The following is a 24,291-nucleotide window of genomic DNA, read 5'->3' as shown; positions in this document are numbered from 1 at the left end:
TTATTTTAGGGGGCTGACAGGTCCGGACCTGTTTTTTAATGGCTCCTTTACCCTGTTAGCTAGGGAGCACAAGGCCACTTTTCACCCTTAGGTCGAAACTTCATGTGCATGGTAAAGAAAGTCCACAACGTTGAGTTACAAAGAAGTGAATGAAGACTAGATTTGATGAGGAGCTTGGGAAACAGTTAATTTGAATGTACTTTTTGTTTGTGAGTTGAAATGTGTGTGCAAGCCTTTAATACAAAATGTGAGTACCTACGTAGGCGAGAGGGAGTCTGTGAATGACATAGCTATGTGCACATGCACTGTTTACTTTGGGATTGCCTTCCTGCAGCTCTCTCTCGCTCTCGACTCTCGAGTCTCTCTCCCATCCGTGAGCTCGCCCTTCGGCCCTCGCACAAATACACACTGTACATCTCTCTCCATCACTCTCTCACTCTCTCTCTCTCTCTCTCTCACACACACACACACACGCGACTACATTGCTGGCTGCATAGACTACCTCACACTCTACTCACGATGCACAGACCTCTCCGTCTTCTTCACCCACGAGTGCGCACAATCTCTCTCTCTCTCTCTCTCTCTCTCTCTCAGCGGATCACAACCACACTCGAGAACTCCCGTGAGTACGTAGCCTAGACTTGAGACTTTAATTCCACAGATCTCTCTCTCTCTCTCTCTCTCACATCATACACACACAAGCGCGCGCGCACACACACGACCCACAATATACATTTGGCTATGGATGCTCTTTGAGCTCCACACACAGCATGAACACTCTCTATGATCAGTTCCAGCGATGTATGCGGCACCCCCATCAGCGAATTGTGGGAGTATGCTCCAGCTGCTTGCAGGAACGGCTTACATCCCTCATTCATCCCCCTTCGTCGCCCATAGAGGTAAGGCAAAGTTACAATGCACAGGAGCGGGCTCACGCACCCACCAGTAACAATCACATTAGCGTCGCTCATGAGCAAGAGCGTCATGTACATGCAAATTCTCATGTCACGCGTCCAAATTTACCCAGCAAAGCAATCATAGACGGAACCACCGACTCTCTGCCTCGCACCAGCAACGTCCGAGACACAAGAACGCAAGATAAGGCCTCATTACGCAGGCATTCGGGGTCCGCATCCACTTCAACTGCGCCACAAGCTCATGACGATGCGCGTAATTCGCATGTGGAAGGAGCGAAGCTTGGCCATGGACACCATCCATCTAGTTCTGATTTTGCAAGCGAAGCCAGGCCCAAAAATCATCAGAACGGCCACATCGATAAGCAGGGTAGAAATCCCGGTCCTGCTTCATCATCGACTAGTCCCTCTATAGAGAAGAAAAACAGGGCAGCTCCTGCCCAAAAGAGGCAAACTCATGAGGTTTCTTTCAGTGAGGGAGACAAGAAGAAGGGCAGTTCTTGGTTCTCATTACCAAAGTCGAAGAGCTCTACGCAAGCACTAGATAACCCGGGTCTTTCAAAGCATGTATCAAAAAGCCCGCGGCACAACGCGGCTCCAACAGGAACGAATTTTGATGCCTGCCGACATCGACAGACACCAGATCTTGAGGCCATAGCAGAGATGAGTACGAGCGATGTAAGTAGTAATATTCAACGTCACATAAACAGGGAAGCTGGTACGCCTGCTTCTTGGCTCTCTGTCTTGTTTCATAGGAGAAAATGGTCTAGATCTAGGTCCAATTTAAGTAATAGCAGCGGAGGTAGTGTTCAAAATGCGATCTCTGATACTAATGGCAATGGTGGCATCAGTTCTAGCGAATCAAATCATCGCCAGAGCTCCGTCGAGGCAGGACGGCTCTCTTGGGATGGTGCTCGGCCGAACTTCAAGCAGCTTCTTAAGAGAATAGAAACTCGAAGCAAGCTGCCACAGGTACCAGCCAGCGATTTTTCGCCTTCTTCACAGTCATATGTTGACTACACCATGAAGGAGTACAATGGCAATGGCAGAGAGGTCACAAACCAAGCAGCATATCTTCAAAAGAGCAAGTCCGTTGCATCCGCAAGAAGTAGCATCAGCGTAGAGATGCCAAAAGATCTGATGCAATCGTCTTTCTCGCCCAGACTACATCAAGGGCAAAGCAATGTCATGGTAGGGCTAGATTATGACACATATATTGATGATGATCGGAATCTGCGGCGCTCTCGCAGCTGGGGAAGGACTTGGAACAGAGCTCTGTCCCCTCTCTGGGGATCCCGGAGTCATCGGCACAAGGTTACGCAGCTTGATGCATCAGCATCAGCACATCAACGTGATTATTCACGTCATGCGCGTACCCCCGTCACCCCTAGCCATGTGAACCGCAAGAGTGCAGCTCCGCCTGCATCTAGCACCCACTTAAGCCCTCTCCGGAGAAGCAGCAAGCTTGCACCCACATTGAAAAATTTGTTATAATGCAGAAATAATATGGAGAGAACTCATCAATTGTTCATGAAGCTTTGTGTAAGTACTCTCAAATCACTTCAAATGTAGCCACATATAGGAAACAAGTTGTGATACTTAATCTCAAAATACAATGGTGCCTTCTTTGGTCGATTATTGAGTAATTTTTGTCAGCAATGCCTTTCAAGTTTGAGAGAAATGTAGTGACTATGTGGAGCATTTCCGCATTTTGAAGCCTGTGTACAACAGACATTAGAGTAGCAAAGTATGTGGGCTCTCTCTCTCTCTCTCTCTCTCTCTGAAAGGAGCACCGTCGTCTGCTATCGTCATGCGATCTCTCTTCATGGCACAAATTTTGAGCAGAGGTATATAAGTTTGAAAGTGTACATGAATCCCTAAGCACTTGCTTGTGGTTTGTTTTTAGGCAAGCAACCAACAGAGCACATATTGTAAGCCAACCTTAGTGTTTAATTTCCTCTTCAATGCGTCGACTTTTCTTAATCCACATACTCTTTAACTCACAGCCTCCTTGGGAGGTGCACTTTGCAGGTATGTAGGTGTATCACGTGCGCTCGACAAGAGGATATATTATAGGTCATATCAGTTATAGATTTACACTTACAAGAGGGGCATTTTAATTCAATTTTTTGTTTTAAAAAAGAGAGATTTATGAAGAGAAAAGGATAGCTTTATTCCAATCCACAAAATGTTTGAACTTTGAAGGGGTTTTCTTATTAGGCAAGTATAGAGCAAGGTTTGTGCATACAGTTAAAGGAAGAACTGTCCTTGCACTTCCAAAAGGCAAATGTTGAAGGCCTGGGGATCTTGTACTGCAAGGCACTGTTGCCTTCACTTGAATGCAAAAGAGGCAAGCAAGAAGGCATGCTAGACACTTTTTGAACAACTCACAAACAAACAAGATGGTATCTAATCTAGATATAAAGATACCTTGTCAAGTTTGAGCTGATCCAAAAGCACAAAATACAATGAGTTTAAAGTCACATTGTTGATCGAGGGCCTTAGCAGGTTAGCTTGATTTCAATGATTGAACCCTAACGCGTGTATTTGCACATAGATGCGGAAGCCACCACGGTAGGAAGAACATCTAGATCAAGCAAAACTTCTTTTAACAGACTTTCTTATGGATGCACACGCGCTATTATTAACCTTAGCGGTGGATGGCGTTGAATGAATGCTTACGTAGCACAAGGGACTCAGTTACTTTTGTTACTCATACTCATGGTTGCTATCCACTGAGTAAAATTCAGTTTGAAGTATTTTGCCTATGTTTCATGGGTGTGAATATGTGAATTACCCTTCAAAAAATACACTAAAATGCCTAAAAAGTCATAAAATCTTGCAAATTTGAAGAGCAAGGGTGCCCATCAACTCATTTGTACTTAATAGAACAAGCCAAAGAATATGCAAACTACCTTCAGTGACTACTTCAATTTCCTGCACACCATTCCGATGACTTAACCCACGTACCAACCAACGATGAAATCTTTGACACAATGCTTATGAGATCGATCCCTGGTTTGTTGTTTGGCCTCCCATAAAAGCTACATCTTGCTTACCCAATTAGCAAGTATCAAAAACAAATTAAGTTGTGCATAATCACAAGAGACTGCTGAGAATATTTTGTCCCACTCGGATTTGTTTTGTCCCCGGTGCGACAACAGCACACAACTTCATAAGTTAATATCCACCAATGGCTCTTTTTGGGAAGAGCTCAATGATCCTGATAAACACTCACCATCAAGGTTGCTTTTGCTGTACATTTTACTGTTTTTGGGTATTTTGCCCGTTATTTTCACGGGTGGAAAATTTGAGCAACCCATGAACAAAAATCATGCTATTACCCAAAAAATTTACAGGACTGTTAACCTTTTACACGCAAAAATGAGATCTGCTCAATATGAGAACAGAGCTTCTGCAGAGGCCGACGATACTGGTCGGTACATCCATTATTCCCGGCCTATCGATAGGGTCGGAAAACACGATTCGATCATGTTGTCTGGGACGGTCATTTGCGAGCACACATTTACGACAGCTAAAACACAATCTCAAGAAGGCTTCTAAAGCCAAACAGACAGGGTTAAGTGCATGATTTATGCACAAGGCACTTACAATTAAATGATGTAATATTCCTTTTGGACCAGAAAATGCTGCAAAAATGCAACATGACTGAGTCAAGAGCTCTTGGGAGTGGAGACCAAAAAGCTGTTAATAAGAATGCATGCATGGATCCACGCATATACGCTCACTTTTCCCAATCATCATGTGCTTTTGTCTGTAATGGACATCATGCACCGTTCAATATGATAAGAGACAAGCCATGTGTTAGGACTCCTCTTTTCCCTTTGCTGTCCATATCAAGCTTCAACTCTCTCTCTCTCTCTCTCTCTCTCTCTCTCTCTCTCTCTCTCTCTCTACAGTGTTTGCAATAATCCCAGGTTTAGTGTATTTTGAACCGGCTAAAATCATGAAATCTCGGCTAGATTTAATCTCGGCTAGATTTCGAGTTTGCAGTGAAGAAAACCGGCAAAATTTCGCAAGTTTTGTTTTAAATACCCACAAATGCTTCATGTTTTGACCTGGAAAACCTACTAAGTGTGCCCTTATTTTCTTCAATTGGAAAAATGTCCCACTTCAATTAGGAAAAATGTCTCCACCACCGCTATCTTTCTCTCATACCAACAACCAAGATCTCTCTCTCTCTCTCTCTCTCTCTCTCTCTCTCTCATGATGCACGCACACTTTTTGTCTGTCAAGAGAAAGGGAAACAAACCTTATCGTGTGCCATGCTCTGCTCCATCAAAGCTAATGTCAGCCGCCCAATTGGGGACTCTAAAGTGCGCCAGCAAAAGAAAACACAGTGTTAAGAGCTGGGCAAAGGCAATGCAGGCTCATAATCGAGAGATCGAGAGACAGTGCTCCGGCTCCCCCCCATCGACCCCGCCTACCTCGCATGGACCACGGCTGTACCTCGCAGACACAACAGCTTTCTTTTACTACAACAACACAGACGCTTCATCATGCTAAATTTTTTTACTCATCGTGGGTTCTTTTCTACTGACCGCTTACACACACACACACACACTATTTTTTTAGTAATGACTCACACACGCGTGAATCCTCATGACTAGAGGGGGCACTCGGTATTAAATGAAGAGGGAGCGGTGGGATCTACGATGGAAAACTAGGCGCACACGTTGCAAAGTCCAACGTGTCCGAGTTTATCTTTACTTTCCTAGTTCACTTTTGTCCGTGTCCAAGTTCAATTATGATGCATTTGTTTCCCACTATGGGCATCACATGCGCATGGGAGAGTTGGATAGGACACAAGTCGTACATTGTAAGGTCTCTGACCCGGTCACAAGAGCACCCTTGTACCGAAATGATTACAATGGAATAAGTTACTATTTTTAGCAGTTTTCCAGATTCTGTCAGTGCCATGATGTTTAGAATGTTATAAAGCTTCAAAATGTGAATTAAAATAATTTTTGTGAAAAATTTCTAAAAATAGTAAGTTTTTGGTTACCCGACCCGTCCAGTTTCGACCGTCTCGAAAATCTGCACTCGTGTCCCGAATTTGAAAAAAAATGCATTTTCGAACCCCGGGGGCTACTAAATATGGCAGGTACTCGGGCCAGTACGCCTTAGTTAGAGCTTCGTATGGCAATTTACGGCATCAAAATCCGATTCGTGTGACCCGTTTTAGCGTAGAACCAAATTTCCTAAAAATTGTCCGGGAGGTACCGGGGGCTCGGGACTGTGTAAGAACAGGTTCCAAGCCACTCCAGATCAACTTTAGCAGCTAGGGGGCGCCCTCTTGCTTCGTGGGCGTCTTGGGAAAGCTACCAAGCCTGCAACTCAATCTCAGAACCAGTTAACCAAGCCAACCTGACACTTGGTGGGCAGAGAACTGGACTTGCCATGCTTAACTGGAGGAGCTCCCAGATGCATTTAGCAACCCAGATCGATTTTCAACCTGTAGGAGCCTATTTAAAAACCTGCATACACACACACACACACTTGTGATCACACACACACACACAGTGCATACACACACACCCACATACATTGGGGAGGTGCTGCCGAATCACACACCTATTGAAGAAGAAGCTAGGAGGGAGGTGCTGCCGAATTTTCATCTCAAGAAGCTCGATTAGATCAGAAAATCGAGAAGATTACCAGCTCTTAATCACGATAACGACAGTTTAATTAATGCCATCTGAAAATCCCTTTCTCTACCATCAAAATTTCTCGTACATTATGCCTATTCCTAGCCGAAAATCTCTATGACTACTCTCTAAATTCTCCTTATTCGTACTCTATTATGTAATCATCATTCCATAGCTGAATTATCAGCCATTCTTCACTCTCGATTAATGATTAGAGCATAATTATCAGAATCTTCTCTCTCTAGATAGCATAGTAATTAATCGGTAAGATAGTATTTATGCAGATTGAAGAGAATCACTATTGTAATCACTCATTAACATTGTAGCTTAATTGAATTCATTTCTCTTATGCATTAAGACGTAATTAAGGAGAAATTAATCCGTCAATAAGTCTCTAAGAATTGGTTTTTCCTCACACATGCATAGGGTAAATCTGCATCATCTAATTGCTAGGAAATAGTTTAATCATACTTAATCCAATTCTCTAGTAATTCCAATAGTGAAATCCTAATTATTCTTGATCATGTAAGCCGAATAATTATCTTAGAGCGGGTTCCCATAGGACTATGTGCCATCCTAAATGATTGCTTTATGAAAGAAATCTCGACTCTCATATAGGAGGGATTAATTGATGTCACTAATCTACCCATTGGACTGTTATGATTCTTGTGAACCTTAGCTCTTTCTCCAAGCTAATCATTTAAAGTAGTGAGAAATGGCCCCGGTTAAGAGGACGCGCTTCGGTGGCGCCCATGATCGCGAGGCAGGAACGAGCAATGTCAACGGAAAGGGGAAGGCTCCCATGGAGGAACAAATACCGGCCATCTCACGGGTCATCGATGAAGAAGTGGAAGAGGTAGATCATATTTTTATTCAAGTTGTTTAAATTAACATTGCATACGCTAGTTAGGAATGCTCATATTCCCAAACATGTTGGAGAAATCCGACGGAAACCTCGGCATTGAAATCATTATACATTAAGTTCTAAAGCAGGAAGGTAATGTTTGATGGGTATGCTGTTTGCAAGAGGAAAGAATGTTTGCTAGGAAAAATTTAGCTCGGCATGTTCATTTTATTTCCAATGTTGAATCAGTCCTGACCCCCTTACTGATCACAGGGGGCAGAGTTCCTCGTTAAGGGCTCTTGAATCCACGACATACTTTCTATGCGGTGGATACCCACGACTTGCTTTTTATGCGGTGGGAACCCACGTCTTGCTTTCTATGAGGTGGGAGTGTCCATGACATGCTTTCTATGCGGTGGACATACCTAGTTGTATGGGCAGCTAGGCGACAACGGGAGGAGTGAACTCTCGCTGGAGGGGGGATGTTGTACCTTCAGGACATTGGAATTTTTATGAATAAGTTTGAGTAGAATTTTTACTAGAATTCTGTCTTGGTGTTGTTTGCAATACTGGTTGAAGGGCTGTTTTAACGAACCATGTGATTCGGAATTAAACAAGGAATATTTATGTTGAACAACCTTTGTGGTAGTAGCTAGGTCACACGATGAAGTGTGAGTGTGGGGGTGGAAAGTGGGGGCTTGCCTCGGGTTGCCAAAGCCTACGAGATGGGTGGTCCCGATTGGTCTCGAACTCTCTGTCCCCATAGTGCTTACTCGATATTGGTATTACTCATTGCCCCTAGAGCGGCGAATCCTCGAGAGTACGTGCCTCTGAAACATGGGGAAAAAGGCACTTGGGGTTTCTCTCCTCTTTGAAGGTGGGTCTTAGGATCGCTAGATAGTTAAGTACGCTTCCCCTACGAGGTGGAGCTAGATCTCGTTGCTAGTAGGCTCGAACTCGACTCACTTTGTGATGAGAGATCGTCCGCTAGTTGAACCCTGAATCATTTTGTTTGCTTCCGCTCTAGATCTAGTGGCCACCAGGTTTACCATCAGATCCGTTGTTTGATACGATCGGGTGGGGACCTCACACCTGGTATCAGAGCCTAGGTTAGGTTGGGAAAATAAAGTCGTATTGTTTGAACATTTAAAAGGAACTGAAAGTATATAGGTAGTTGATCCGAATTCCTTGCATTGGTGTTGCAAGAAGACCCCGTGTTCGAATATCGGAAGTTCCAAGTGTTTGAGCTTATTTATGAGCAAGCTCGAAGATCCCCAGTTTACCAGTTCAGGCGAGATGTCATGGAGATAATGTTGAAGGCTTATACGCCACACTCCACTCGCATTGATAAAAGATGGGAACTTGATTGGACATTTCCAGGAGGGGTTTACTACATCAATGCTCGGAAGCTAGGATGCCTGGCTACCGACTTGAAAAAGATACGTTGGGGAGAAGAGTTGAGAGTGATAGAGATATTCTACTTAGTGCCCACACGATTGGACCAGACTGTTTCGGGCAACTCCAACCAAACCATCAACGACTGGCTCTTGGAGAAGGTCACCAATGTGATTCCAGCAAACCGAGTCAAAACCTTTGGATTACTGAAGACGGAACTCCGGCCTGATATCTTAGTTTATTATCCCCTCAAGAATGTGTATAAGAACTATTACATGAATGAAGTAGTGCATCATGTCAATACCATTTCCTAGGCGTATATTATACGCAAATCCATAAAGCCATGTAATAAGCGGTCATCAGTCATTCTAACCTTGAGGAGTTTCGATTGTAATAAATTTCCATCAATAAAGTTCTTTTTGTCTCTGAATCTCTGTCTCCTGATAAAGAAGAATCTTGAATTTTATTTAAAGTCTCGTGTCTATTTTGAAATCCAAGTAATGGCATCAATAATTTTGTATAACCCATGTAGGTACCGCCTGTTGCTCTGTACTCGGCAGCGCAAGAGAAGAAGCTTCTCATCAAACAAGCCCAACCTCCGATCTTTAAGGGCGAGGGGGCAAATGTGGAGAGAGATGCGGAAGTTTGGATGGAAGCCATGGATGATTACTTTGAAGCTGCAGGGACCCAACCCGTAAATCAGACCATGCTTGCGATGTTCCGCTTGACTGGCGATGCCAAGATATGGTGGAAGCAACATTGCAGAGACCTGGACATTAAAGGATCTTCCCAATCTTGGAAAGACATCAAAGCTGCGATAATGGGGCGTTATTTACCACCTGCCTATAGGACCTTGAGAATGAATGAATTCTTTTCACTTCGGCAGCTGAATTCAACTGTCGAAGAATACTATGCAAAGTTTGTCACTCTTCGGAGATATGCTCCTAAGATGACCTTGGAACAACAGGTGGCAAGGTTCTGCCAAGGATTAATCGATCCCTTGAATACTCGGTTGGAAGCTCTCAGACCAACAACTCTACATGATGCCTTGTTGAGGGCCAAACCTCTAGCTCTCGAAGTACAAAAAGCTAATCAGAACAGGAGGAACCATTGGTCAAAGAGGGCAAGGAACACTGCTTGGGACAACAGACCAGCCAACCAAACCTATAACCAGCTCCCTATTGTGGCTACCACCACAACCATGGAGTTCCCTGATGTTCGATGCTATGGTTGCGGCGAGCATGGACACTACAGATCCAATTGCCCCAGGAACATTCATGCAACCAACGCCAATGCCATACCCTTGAATACCCGTGGACGTGGCCAAGCTAATGGAAGAGGAGGACGAGGAAGGATGAAAAGAGGGCGAGGGCGTGGAGCTACCGCCAGAGTAAATGCCGCAGTAGTTCAACCAACTGTGGGTGATGAAGCAGTGGAGAGAGCAACCCTACATGCTGCAATTGACAATCCCAATGGTTGCGAGCAATACGCAGTCATTCATACGCCAGGATCTCTCGGAGGTGAACAAGTTAACTTCCTTATAGATTGTGGCAGTACTCTTTCATTTCTTTCACCCAGATGCATGAGAAAGCTTAAGCTAGATAAGTATCCGTCAAGCAAGCTAGTTGTCGAGTTAGCAAACGGCAAGGAGGTAGTATCTCAACACTCTGCAGGCAAAATTGACTTTGATTTAGGGGGACACCCAACTTCTGCCCAATTTCGAACCCTACCCTTAGGATTCTTTGATGGGATACTAGGGATGGACTGGCTAAAGCAAAATAGGGCCCACATACATTGTGCACAAGGGAATTTTACCTTTACAGATAACTTGGGTAATGAAGCCTTAATCCAGGGGGAAAATGGGAGACCTAAGGCTACTCTAGTTAAGGCCAGCAGACTTTTGAAGGGACTAAGGAAGGGTCAGCAAATTTATGCAGTTAAACTCAACAAGGTGGACCAATCAGATACCTCACTTCGACCAAACTGGTTGAGAGAATATGATGATGTATTCCCCGAAGACCTTACGAATCTTCCACCACATAGAGAGGTAGATCATGAGATTGAAACTATCCCTGGGTGTGAACCTATCTCAAAAAGACCTTATAAAATGTCACTTCCGGAAGCCATCGAACTCAAAGAACAACTTAGGCAACTCATTGAGCAAGGATTCATTCTACCTAGTACTTCTCCTTGGGGTGCTCCAGTTCTTTTCCAGAAGAAGAAGGATGGGACCTTAAGGCTATGCATAGACTATCGTGGACTGAACCAGGTAACTGTCAAGAACAAGTATCCAATTCCAAGGATTGACGAACTTTGGACAGACTCCACGGCGCCAAAATATTTACAAAGATAGATCTAAGGTCAGGATATTACCAAATCAGGATCAAGGAATCAGATATTCCGAAGACAGCTTTCAATACTAGGTATGGGCACTACGAATTCACAGTAATGTCTTTTGGTCTAACAAATGCTCCTGCAAGCTTCAACCAACTTATGCAGGATATTTTCCGACCTTAACTCGATGATTTTGTCTTGGTTTTCTCTGATGACATTCTGATCTATTCCAAAGACGAGGCAGATCACGAAGAACAGGTTCGCAAAGTACTTGATCTTCTTCGGAAACACCAACTTTACGCTAAGGAGAGCAAGTGCACTTTTTGCTCACCAAAGGTCAACTATCTTGGATTTGTCATATCGGTTGAAGGGATTTCAGTGGACCCAGATAAGGTCAAAGACATCGTTGATTGGCCTCAACCATCCACTGTCAGTGAAGTACGAGAATTTCTTGGAATAACGGGATGGTACAAGATTTTTGTCAAGGATTATGCACGTATTGCTGAACCTTTGACGGAACTCCTGAAGAAATGAATGAGGATCGATTGGAAGACCGAGCACGAGTCTAGCTTTGCTAAGCTAAAAGAGTTCTTGGTCTCAGCTCCTATTTTAAAGCTTTCAGATTTCAGTAAGGAATTTGAAGTAGCGGCCGACGCTAGCAAATTCGCTCTAGGCGGAGTTCTTACTCAAGAAGGAAGACCGGTGGCATATACTTCGCGAAAGCTGAGGGATCATGAGAAGAATTATCCCACTCATGATCTGGAACTTTTAGCAGTTATACATGCACTGAAGTTATGGAGACATTATCTTCTTGGACGCAGGTTTCAGTTGGTTACAGACCACAAGAGTTTAAAGTGGATTTTTACTCAACCCATTCTCAATATGCGACAACGGCGATGGATAGCTATTACAGGAATATGACCTTGACATAAAGTATAGACCAAGGAAGGAAAACGCAGTTGCAGATGGTCTTAGCCGAAAATCGTTTCTCGGAGCTATCTCTATTCCAAATAACCCTATCTGGGATAGAATCAAAGATGCATCCTTCGAAGATCCAGAGTACCAACGTATGGCTTCATTAGTCCAGCAGAATAAGATGCCTGAAGCTAAAGATTACTCTCTTATGGGAGGATGTCTTTACTACAGACATAGACTCTGTGTACCTAGAGACCCAGCTTTAAAGAAGGCCATTCTATATGAAGCACACGATAGCTCTACATCCGGACACCCAGGCTATGCTAAAACTCTTCACGTCGTCAGAAGGAGTTATTTCTGGTCTGCAATGAAAGGAGACATACTTCGCTATGTGAGGCAATGTATTTCTTGTCAACGGATAAAGGCCGAAAGGATCAAATTACCAGGGCAACTTCAACCTCTTGACATACCCCAGATGAAGTGGGAATGCATCAGTATGGATTTTGTTACAGGATTACCTTCCACAGGAGGTTATGATTCTGTTTTCGTGGTTGTTGATATGCTCACAAAAGTGGCTCATCTAATACCCATAAAGACGACCTTTACTGCTTCAGATGTTAGTCGGGTATTCATCAAGGAGATTTTTAGGTTACATGGTCTACCCAAGCGTATCGTCAGCGATAGAGATGCCAAGTTTACATCAAAATTTTGGACCTCTCTTTTCCAATCTATTGGGTCACAATTAGCCTTCAGCACAGCGTATCATCCGCAGACTGACGGGCAAACCGAAAGAGTTAATCAAGTTATCGAGGACATTCTCAAAGCCTATTGTTCACAGGAGCCAAAGAAGTGGTTACAATATCTACCTTTGGTAGAATATGCTTATAACTCTTCCGAACACAGAAGCATTGGAATGTCACCTTTCAAAGCTTTTTATGGACAGGACTGTTTAGCACCACTGAACTTTTCAGATCCAACCATCAGAGTAGAAGCCTCTAGAAAGATGTTAGAAGATATGGAAGCACAGACTAGAGCTATTCGCCAGGACATTCAGGCAGCTCAGGATAGACAGAAGCACTATGCAGATAAGAACCGCACAGATAGAACTTTCAAGGAAGGAGATAAGGTTTTTCTCCGAGTCCGACCTAAGAAAAGCAATTTATCGCTAGGCAGATACAAGAAGCTAAGCCCAAGGTATTGTGGACCATTGTGGACCATTTGAGATCGTTAAGGTTGTAAGTGACCAGGCCTATAAGCTAAAGTTACCTGCAAACTTGAAGGTTCATGATGTGTTCCACGTCAGCTTACTCAAACCCTATGTTCCTAACCCTGATCAATTTTTGGACTCAGATCAGATAGTCATGCCAGCACAAGGAGTTCTCGAAATCCAACCTGACTATGTACTTGAAACAAGAGAAAGGAAATTACGCAATAGAACTATCACGGAGCATCTGGTAAAGTGGAAGGATTACCCTGAAGAAGATGCAACTTGGGAAGACGAGTCAACGCTCTTAAAAGATTACCCAAACTCATTCTTGAGATGAGGACATCTCAAATTTTTCACGTTGGGGAGGTTGTAAGGTCTCTGACCCGATCACAAGAGCACCCTTGTACCACGAAATGATTACAATGGAATAAGTTACTATTTTTAGCACTTTTCTAGATTCTGTCAGTGTCATGATGTTTAGAATGTTATAAAGCTTCAAAATGTGAATTAAAATAATTTTTGTGAAAAATTTCTAAAAATAGTAAGTTTTTGGTCACCCGACCCGTTCAGTCTCGACCGTCTCGAAAATCTGCACCCCTACCCCGAATTTGAAAAAAAATGCATTTTCGAACCCCGAGGGCTGCTAAATATGGCAGGTACTCGGGCCAGTATGCCTTAGTTAGAGCTTCGTATGGCAATTTACGGCATCAAAATCCGATTCGTGTGACCCGTTTCAGCCTAGAACCAAATTTCCTAAAAATTGTCCGGGGAGGTACCGGGGACCCGGGACTGTGTGGGAACAGGTTCCAGGCCACTCCATATCAACTTTAACAGCCAGGGGGCGCCCTCTTTCTTTGTGGGAGTCTTGGGAAAGCTGCCAAGCCTGCAACTCAGTCTCAGAACCAGTTAACCAAGCCAACCTGACACTTGGTGGACAGAGAACTGGACTTGCCATGCTTAACTGGAGGAGCTCCCAGATGCATTTCGCAACCCAGATCGATTTTCAGCCTGTAGTAGCCTATTTAAAGACCTGCATACACACACACACACATACACACACTTATGATCACACACACACACACACACAGTGCATACACACACACCCACATACATTGGGGAGGTGCTGCCGAATCATACACCTATTGAAGAAGAAGCTAGGAGGGAGGTGCTGCCGAATTTTCATCTCAAGAAGCTCAATTAGATCAGAAAATCGAGAAGATTACCAGCTCTTAATCACGGTAACGACAGTTTAATTAATGCCATCTGAAAATCCCTTTCTCTGCCGTCAAAATTTCTCGTACATTATGCCTATTCCTAGCCGAAAATCTCTATGACTACTCTCTAAATTCTCCTTATTCGTACTCTATTATGTAATCATCATTCCATAGCTGAATTATCAGCCATTCTTCACTCTTGATTAATGATTAGAGCATAATTATCAGAATCTTCTCTCTCTAGATAGCATAGTAATTAATCGGTAAGCTAGTATTTGTGCAGATTGAAGAGAATCACTATTGTAATCACTCATTAACATTGTAGCTTAATTGAATTCATTTCTCTTATGCATTAAGACGTAATTAAGGAGAAATTAATTCGTCAATAAGTCTCTAAGAATTGGTTTTTCCTCACACATATGCATAGGGTAAATCTGCATCATTTAATTGCTAGGAAATAGTTTAATCATACTTAATCCAATTCTCTGGTAATTCCAATAGTGTAATCCTAATTATTCTTGATCATGTAAGCCGAATAATTATCTTAGAGCCGGTTCCCATAGGACTATGTGCCATCCTTAATGATTGCTTTATGAAAGAAATCTCGACTCTCATATAGGAGGGATTAATTGATGTCACTAATCTACCCATTGGACTGTTATGATGCTTGTGAACCTTAGCTCTTTCTCCAAGCTAATCATTTAAAGTAGTGAGAAATGGCCCCGGTTAAGAGGACGCGCTTCGGTGGTGCCCATGATCGCGAGGCAGGAACGAGCAATGTCAACAGAAAGGGGAAGGCTCCCATGGAGGAACAAATACCGGCCATCTCACGGGCCATCGATGAAGAAGTGGAAGAGGTGGATCATATTTTTATTCAAGTTGTTTAAATTAACATTGCATACGCTAGTTAGGAATGCTCATATCCCCAAACATGTTGGAGAAATCTGACGGAAACCTCGGCATTGAAATCATTATACATTAAGTTCTAAAGTAGGAAGGTAATGTTTGATGGGTATGCTGTTTGCAAGAGGAAAGAATGTTTGCTAGGAAAAATTTAGCTCAGCATGTTCATTTTATTTCCAATGTTGAATCAGTCCTGACCCCCCTACTGATCACAGGGGGCAGAGTTCCTCGTTAAGGGCTCTTGAATCCACGACATGCTTTCTATGCGGTGGATACCCACGACTTGCTTTCTATGCGGTGGGAACCCACGTCTTGCTTTCTATGCGGTGGGAGTGTCCATGACATGCTTTCTATGCGGTGGACATACCTAGTTGTATGGGCAGCTAGGCGACAACGGGAGGAGTGAACTCTCGCTGGAGGGGGGATGTTGTACCTCCAGGACATTGGAATTTTTATGAATAAGTTTGAGTAGAATTTTTACTAGAATTCTGTCTTGGTGTTGTTTGCAATACTGGTTGAAGGGCTGTTTTAACGAACCATGTGATTTGGAATTAAACAAGGAATATTTATGTTGAACAACCTTTGTGGTAGTAGCTAGGTCACACGATGAAGTGTGAGTGTGGAGGTGGAAAGTGGGGGCTTGCCTCGGGTTGCCAAAGCCTACGAGATGGGTGGTCCCGATTGGTCTCGAACTCTCTGTCCCCATAGTGCTTACTCGATATTGGTATTACTCATTGCCCCTAGAGCGGCGAATCCTCGAGAGTACGTGCCTCTGAAACATGGGGAAAAAGGCACTCGGGTTTCTCTCCTCTTGGAAGGTGGGTCTTAGGATCGCTAGATAGTTAAGTACGCTTCCCTTGCGAGGTGGAGCTAGATCTCGTTGCTAGTAGGCTCGAACTCGACTCACTTTGTGATGAGAGATCGTCCGCTAGTTGAACCCTGAATCATTTTTTTTGCTTCCGCTATAGATCTAGTGGCCACCAGGTTTACCATCAGATCCGTTGTTTGATACGACGGGGTGGGGACCTCACATACATGGCACCCGCTCGAATTCAAATCTTGTGATGGCTAGATTTTTTGAGCCCTCCAATTCCATTGAGATTTGTGCATGTTGTTCTCTGGCATAGATCCCCCAAGCACGACGTCTTGAAAGTCTTGCATTTGTAGAAGGTAATAACACTAAAGGGATTGAGCGTCTCGTGACTTGTAGGCAAGATCAGAGCTCGGGCTGAATTTACACCTGGGGAGTCCACTATGTACAACTTGCATATAGCACCGAATAAGAGGTGTTTAAATAATCCCTTACCTTCATATTTGCAAGTATTATATGTACCCCTTATGTATGCATTTTTTGTAAAAAAACTAGCCCTTATGTACTTTTATGTAAGTACATTTTTTTGTAAATGTATCTAATTATAAATCACTTATTTTTTTGTCACGTGCTATCTTACATATTTCCTAGTGGACGTGTTGGGAATTTACTATATCTAATAAATCTACACACCAATATTGCTTGCAAGTGCCATGTCCATCTAGTTGTGCAACGGGGTGTAATGGTTAGGGCATGTGGAGCGCAAGATTGGGATCATGGGTTCAAGGATGAAGGTACTCTCAACAAAGACAAATTTATCATCAGCTGCATTTATTCTAGTTCCAAATTTGCATTTGCCATGTGTGTTGGAATTAGGGTGCAGAGAAACACACAGCTTGGAGAAGAGGAAGGAAGCTCAAGGCACACAACAGAGAGTGTTTTACTTAGTGTGTAATGAAAAGATAAGATAGCCCTAGAGTGATGGGTGTATATACAATGCACGGGGGAAAAAACCTCCTAGTGAGGGAAAAATGCCCTAGTGGTCCTAAGTGTGTTCACACACATCACTACCACATATATATGGTAACAAATCCCCTCTGGGAGTGATGCGGTGAACGAGAGCTGACACATAGAGTATAGGGAAGTGCCATGCCCTGAGGACATGATCAGTCAACAAAGGGGAGTAAGCCCAAAGCTTTGCAGAAAGCTTCGAACTTCTCACAAGACAATGCCTTTGTGATCTACAAAGTTGTCCTATGTTGGCACATAAGCCAAGCTAATCTCTCCTGCTGAGAGCCTCTCCCTGACATAGTGGTAATGCACCTCAATGTGCTTTGTGTGAGCATGAAAAACTGGGTTCCTCGCAACTGACAATGCGCTCTAACTGTCAATGTAGATAGTGTTGGCAGTGGCCTATCCAACACCCAAATAAACCATAAGGTGTCTAAGCCATACACTCAACCGTAGCTGTGAAGGCTTCCCTGTACTCAACCTTGCAATTGGAGGTATCCACAGTAGGTTGCTTCTTGCTCAACCATGATATGCATAAATTGCCGAGCATGAAACAAAAGCCACTTGTGGACACTCGCGTGTCAAAACAACCAATCCAATCTGAGTCTGAGAAACCATGTAAATATGGCAGCAATGATCCCCTCGGGATAAAACAAACCAAGATGTAAAGTGCCACAATCGATATAACATTTGACTGCAGACATCCATTTGTGCTCCAGGTTTATATTACCCTCCATAGTACCAACATGCATGACCCAAAAGCTTTGAACCACGGTTCCATTATCATGGATAACATGAGTGTGTAGGATTCCAAAAACAGTGGTCTTCTTCTTATTGACACCCTTGACTTGGATGGTGCTTGTGGATAGGAGTGGTTTTCCTAGCTGACACCAAACTCCATAGGATAACAAATTATGTTGAGCTCCTGTATCCAGTAATGCTTTATATAGTACTCTCCCATAGAGGCTATTTAGTTCAATTGGATATCGTAGAGGTGGCTCAGATTCCAATGAATCATCATCAATTGTCTTCAAAAAAACGCTTTCATGATTCCCAGATTAGCCTCTCATTGGCGTCTAAGACGTTGTTTCTCGAGCCTCAACTCTTGCTTGTATCTTTTTAAGCTCTGCCTGTTCTTTGGCTGCTTTCTTTTGATGGATGGCTTGTAACTCTTCCTAGCTTAGAGGATCACAATACCTTTTGAATTTCCTCCCATTGAGAAATCCAATGGTTTCAACTCCATCTAGAGTATCCACATGAATGGTACCTTGCGGGGTAATTTCACACACTCGATATGGCCCTTTTCCCACATATTTCAACTTTTTCTTTTCGTTACGCACTCCATACATAAGGACTTTATCACCAAATTGATATCTTTGTTCTTTAGATGACGGTCAAACCATTTTTTCCTTCTATCTTTCTCCACAAGTGCATTTTGCACAGCCAATTTTTTTTCTTCATCTAATCTCTCAAGGATGTATAAGCGCTCAACTTAAGGGTTACCATCCCAACCTTCTTGTGAAGCTACACACAGACTAGGAATTACAAACTCCCATGGCATAACTGCTTCTTGGCCATATACCATTTTGAAAGGTGTACAATTAATAACCACTTGTAAGAAGTACGATAGGCCCATAGAGCTGATGTAAGCTTTAAATCCCAATCTGTACAATGAGCCTCAACTGTCTTTGTCAAAATGGAGCTTGGCCAATTGCTTGTGGATAATAAGGTGTAGACTTGTGGTGGGATATCATGAAGTCTGATGTGAGTTCTTTTATTAGTTCATTTATAAAATGGGTTCCATTGTCACTCACAAGTTCAAAGGGGCATCCAAAACGTGTGATAATGTTCTCAAAGAGAAACTTAACTGTTGTCTTTGCATTAGCTTTTTGTGTTGCTTTTGCTTCAGCCCATTTGGTCACATAGTCGATAGCTACAATGATATACTGTGACTAAGTGTTACGTGCATCCGAACTAATCAGACCTACAAAGTCTAAGCCCCACTTTTCAAATGGTTGGGCTACCTTGATGGGATGTAGAGGCATCTTATCCTTCCTTTGTGGCTTCTTAAAAGCGTTGGCATTCATCACATCCCTTCGCAAAAAGTGATGCATCCTTGAATAAGGTAGGCCACCAATGCCTAATTGCAACACCTTTCTAGTTGTTAGTTCCCCTGAGAAATGTCCTCCGGCTATACCCATGTGGGCTTCTTGTAGTATGCATAAATATCATCCTCACGGGCACAAAGTCTAAGAATATTTTCCTTCCCTAGCCTGTAGAGAGTTCTTGCAATGAGAGAATAAGGTTCACATTCTTTTAACACTTTTTGAGCTATGTCCTTACAAAGCTCTTTGGGTGGAAAACCATTAACTAGAAAGTTCACAATCTTCTCACTCCATTCAGGCATGGTCTCGACTAGAAATAAGGAAGTATCGGGCAATTCATCATCGACTCTAGTAGGGGCTTCACCATTGGGTATGCAAGAAAAATAATCCGCCATGACATGTCTTTTACCAGGTCTCACCACAATGGTAAAATCAAACTCAAGGAGAATTAACAACCATCATGTAATTTTTCCCGTGGAACAAGGTTTATTTACTAGATACAACAAGTCTTGATGATCCACATAGAAAACAAACTTGTTGGAAAGAAGGTAGTAGAAAAATTTCTTCACTGCGTAAATCATAGCTAAACCTTCTCGCTCTGTAGTGGTGTAGTTTCTCTCGGCATCAGTCAATTGACGACTTGCAAAGATAATGGGGTAGTCCAATTTATGTTCTCCTGGTTGAGCTAGAATACACCCAATAGCAAAGTTTGATGCATCAATATGCACATGGAAAATTATATTCCAATCAGGCACTCGTAGAATGGGAGTGCTTGTCAAGGTATTTTTCAATGACTCATAAGCATGGTCACACTCCGCGGTCCAGTGGAACTCAATAAGAAGCTTGTACAAAGGACGAGCTATCTCGGCAAATTTTAAAAGTAACCGTCAGTAATAACCAACATGGCCCATGAACCTTTGAACTCCTTTATTGTTTGTAGGTGGTGGAAATTCAACAATGGCTTTAAAATTGCTCTCATTTGTGGAAATCCCATTTTTGGACACTATATGCCCTAAAATGACTCCGTGTTTAACCCAAAATTGGCATTTGAAAGGGTTTAAGGAGATGCGATACAATCTGCACTTCTCAAACACTTTTCGTAAGCATGATAGATGTTCTTTCCAAGAGGAATAAACACAAAGTTCATCTAAGAAAGCTTCGCAAATCCCTCAAATATTCTCTAAAAGTAGTGTTTATTAATCTTTGAAAGGTAGTAGGGACATTGGCTAAGCCAAAAGCCATAACATGAAATGCGAACACTCCAAATTCGGTTATAAAAGCCATTTTAGCTTGGTCCTCTACTGCAATTTTGATTTGATTGTATCCAGAGTACCCATCTAAAAAGCGATAAGCTTCCTTTCTTGCAACTCTTTCAAGCACATGTTCTGAATATGTCAAGGGGTAATGGTCCTTCCTAGTGGCGACACTGAACTTCTTGATATCCACGCACACTCTGAGTTTCCCATTCTTTTTTGGCACAATCACTATCGGAGAAAGAATCCACATTTCACAAGATTTTCAATCTCTTCTTGAATGATCTTTGCATATTTAGGATTCATTGGATAGGGTAGTTGCTGAACTGGTTTAGCCATGCTATTCGTGGGGATTGTGTGTTGCACCACAGAAGGTGGAACACCTTTCATATCATGATATGTCCAAGCAAATATATCCTTGAATTCCTTGAAAAGTTCTTTAAGTACACACTCCTTAGTCTCTGTCAGACCTTGGGCAATGAAAACAGGTTTGGACTCTTTTCCTGGGTCTGCTAACTGTATTTCCTTAACTATTGCTGGACAGTCATAAACTCCATTGCTTCCATTCATAGGTTTTCTTTGAGCCTTTGTATACAGAACCTTACGTTCCTTTGTGGTGTAGGATTTGAAATGTTCAAGTGCAGGGTGGAAATCTGTGGGGTCGTGTTGTTCTGTGGACTGTGATTTCTCTTTCGATTCTTTTTGTTGTTGATGTAACTCTCGATTTTGTCATCTCCTTACGGTACGACTCAACTTTGGCTTCTCTGTAGCCTCTAGTTGTGCGATGTCAATGGGTTGTGGACTACACCACATAACGCTTTAAAGGTATTCACCCCAGTTATCTACCAACTTTCGATGAGCATCACATGCCCCTATATAATTAAGCCATTCTACGGTTTCTTTTCATTTATTCTAGCACACACATTTTCTCGATATCGTCGCCTCTTATATCTCTTACTCTTCTTCTCTAATTTTTTATTACAACCGATCTCTAGTGAAGAGTCACTAGATGAATCGCTACTTGTGTCTTCTGCTCCCTTGGATAGATTGTCATCTAGGGTACCACTGGGCCCTGAATGGTTTTTCCCCACATTTGCACTAATATTTAACTCATATTCTTCATCCTCAGAGTCAATTTCAATTGATGATTCTAATCCCAAATCGTGTGGGCTATAGTCTTGTGAGACACTACTGGTGAGTAACGTTAAATGGTAACCTTGCATTTGCACTACATTTCTACTCAAATATATATATTTTTAATCAAATTTTTAACCTAGTGTTCATTCTCTCTTTCCGTAATAGCCTTTTTGCATACAAACACCTTACCCTTCTTAGATCTTTTACTTAATTCTACTCTCCTAGTTTTTTACTGTATATTCTTTTAACTAATTACCTTTACTAATTGAAATAGCTATCTACATCCCATAATTTGTAAATAAATAATTTATGGGCACTTATCTTACCCATCTTCTCTCAAGGGTAGGGTTAACCTTGTAGGCCTTCCCTTCCCCACTACTATGTGACCCAACTCTTAGATCATTTACTTATGATGGTCAACAAATCTTAAATATAATATATATCCCCAATAAATCAAACTTTATTGGAGCCTACCTCATTTGTTTAAGGTGGATTCTCTTTTGAAAAAAGCATGCTATACCTTGGATGCATGCTAAAGGGCCCCCTACAAGGAGACTTGGTTCAAAAGGTGTTTTGGATGCATCTTGAACGCCTTAGCTCATGGGTATACTTGAGGAACACTCCAAAATCAGCTTAAACACTTTGAGAAGGTCAACTTTTCCTTTTACATCACCCAATTCTGAGTTACAGGCTGAAAGTTATGGTGAAAACAAGGTGCTGCGGACACTGTTACTGCAGGTCAAAGTTACAATCAGGTAAACCACAAAGGTGAAAATTTTTCTTGACTTCTCCAAAATTCTAAAATACCAATGGGGAGTTAAAAAACACTTGCATGTGGAGGGGTCGGCTCAAGATGCTTCCAGAGACACAACAAACAGGATGGGGACACTCTGCAGGAGCCACTGGAGGGACATCATGGTGGGGCCCACATACATTATCAACCCTTATGGAGACTCCACGACTTAAAAGGCTATTTTTAATGAAAAAATAAGTCCCTTATTTGCATAATTGAAGGAATGGTCAAAAGGGAACCTAACTATGGTTAATTACCTACCCTAGTCAAGTTTAACCTAACCCAAGGTCTTGTACAGCTATAAAAAGGCCCTTTGGCAAGCACAAAAGACACACACACCTACTCCATTGCTGAAAATAAGCTCCTCTAAGGTTAGGGAATCCCTAATCTCTCTCTCCTCTTGTCTCCCTATCCATTTCCTAAGCTCGCTATCATAAGCGGCACCATAGAGAGAGCATCAATATGCTATTGCTACCATTCTCTTGCAAACATTTCTCTTATCATACTCATCCCTAAATAAGGATTGTAGATTCTATATGAGAGCAAGGATATCAAGTTCAATGATCTATCTCATGGTTTGATCAACAAATTGTTGCAATTGGGGTGTCGTCGTCACACTTTTGCTCTAAACGCATGTAAATTTGGTAAGCCTATCTTGGCAGCTTCTCATATTTTGTGCTCATTGGGTTGCTTGTTTGTTGAGAAAGTTTTTAGTGCACCATGGTGTCTATTTGCTTGGCTTCTCTCCTTATGTTGTGTGTAAGTAAGTCTTGGGGCTGCATAGATGGAGAAGAGCTCTCTATGCATGCCGCCTTATGTGTGTAAGTAGTCTCTTCTTTTGGGAAAGGAAAGGAGTTGTCGAGTATTTGTGCATTATGGTGTTTTGAGTTTTGAGTTTTTGTGCTTGCTTTTCTTAGAAGTATATGAGCACTAATATGGTGAAGGTCAATCTTTGCATGTGAGTTTGTGCAGTGTTCAAAGGGATTGCTTAAGGAGTGTGTGTTGAATGGTTGAAGGGCATAAGGTGTTGAAGCACATAAGGAAGATGTGAGTGTGTGTGTGTGTGTGTGTTGTATATGGTTTGTTTTGGTTTCCTTCTTTCTCCATAAAAGAGGGTGGTGCCCCTAAGAAATATGCGTGTGTAGGGTCTCACGGAGTGGTTGTCTGGTGGGAGCCTTGAGTTGAGCCCCATCTCAAAAAATCCGCTCTCATAAAAGTGGTGCCCCCACGGAGGAACTTTCCTAATTGCCTTCTATTCTCCTCATGAACAATAGAGTTGCACCATATGCCTTTCATTTTTCACAACGCATCAGAATTAACATTTGTGTAGATTGCAAATTTTTTTACCAACAACGCATTGTTTTTATGTTTGGAGCAGAAAGACTTGGTGAAATCTTGGCATCTCCAAATCCCATCATTCTTCCATTCATTAATTATGATGATTCATTTGATGTCCATGTTTTTATTTTGTTTTGAGGCAGGGACAAGAGGCGCTTAGATAGCGATCCACTCAAAGGAAACTTTCTCCAAGAGAAAGAAAAAGGAGAACACATTGTCACATGAACCAACCTGGAGCTGCTTCTCCTTTTACACCCATAGCTCGTCAATCTGTGCACATCATAATTGCTACAAAATTTAGATTTCAAGCAACCATTAGGAGAATTTTTGGACCCACTCGCCTTAATGAAATTAATGCCTCAATCAACCCTTTTATTTTGCATATGATAAATTATAAACTAACACTTGATGTATATATTTTCATTTTGATGTGATCACTCATCGTAGT

General features: G+C 42.4%; 1 protein-coding gene across 1 annotated transcript; it reads left to right on the top strand.

Annotated features, from left to right (window-relative positions):
• The first annotated feature begins 282 nt into the window (after positions 1–282).
• Positions 283–2,549, top strand: LOC147446230 (uncharacterized). Its single transcript, XM_086525496.1, has one exon. It carries the CDS (start codon positions 771–773, stop codon positions 2,406–2,408), a length of 1,638 nt encoding a protein of 545 aa, XP_086381622.1. The 5' UTR covers positions 283–770; the 3' UTR covers positions 2,409–2,549.
• The last annotated feature ends 21,742 nt before the right edge of the window (positions 2,550–24,291 follow it).

Source organism: Adiantum capillus-veneris, chromosome 12, assembly GCF_014529385.1.
Source record: "Adiantum capillus-veneris isolate H3 chromosome 12, ASM1452938v2, whole genome shotgun sequence".
Lineage (NCBI taxonomy): Eukaryota > Viridiplantae > Streptophyta > Polypodiopsida > Polypodiales > Pteridaceae > Adiantum > Adiantum capillus-veneris.
The sequence above is the reverse complement of the archived record's forward strand: the minus strand, read 5'-3'. Positions and strand labels throughout refer to the sequence as shown.

What these genes read in the sequence shown, in the direction of transcription:
- LOC147446230 (XM_086525496.1), top strand. Translation starts at nt 771, where the DNA reads ATGAACACTCTCTATGATCAGTTCCAGCGATGTATGCGGCACCCCCAT.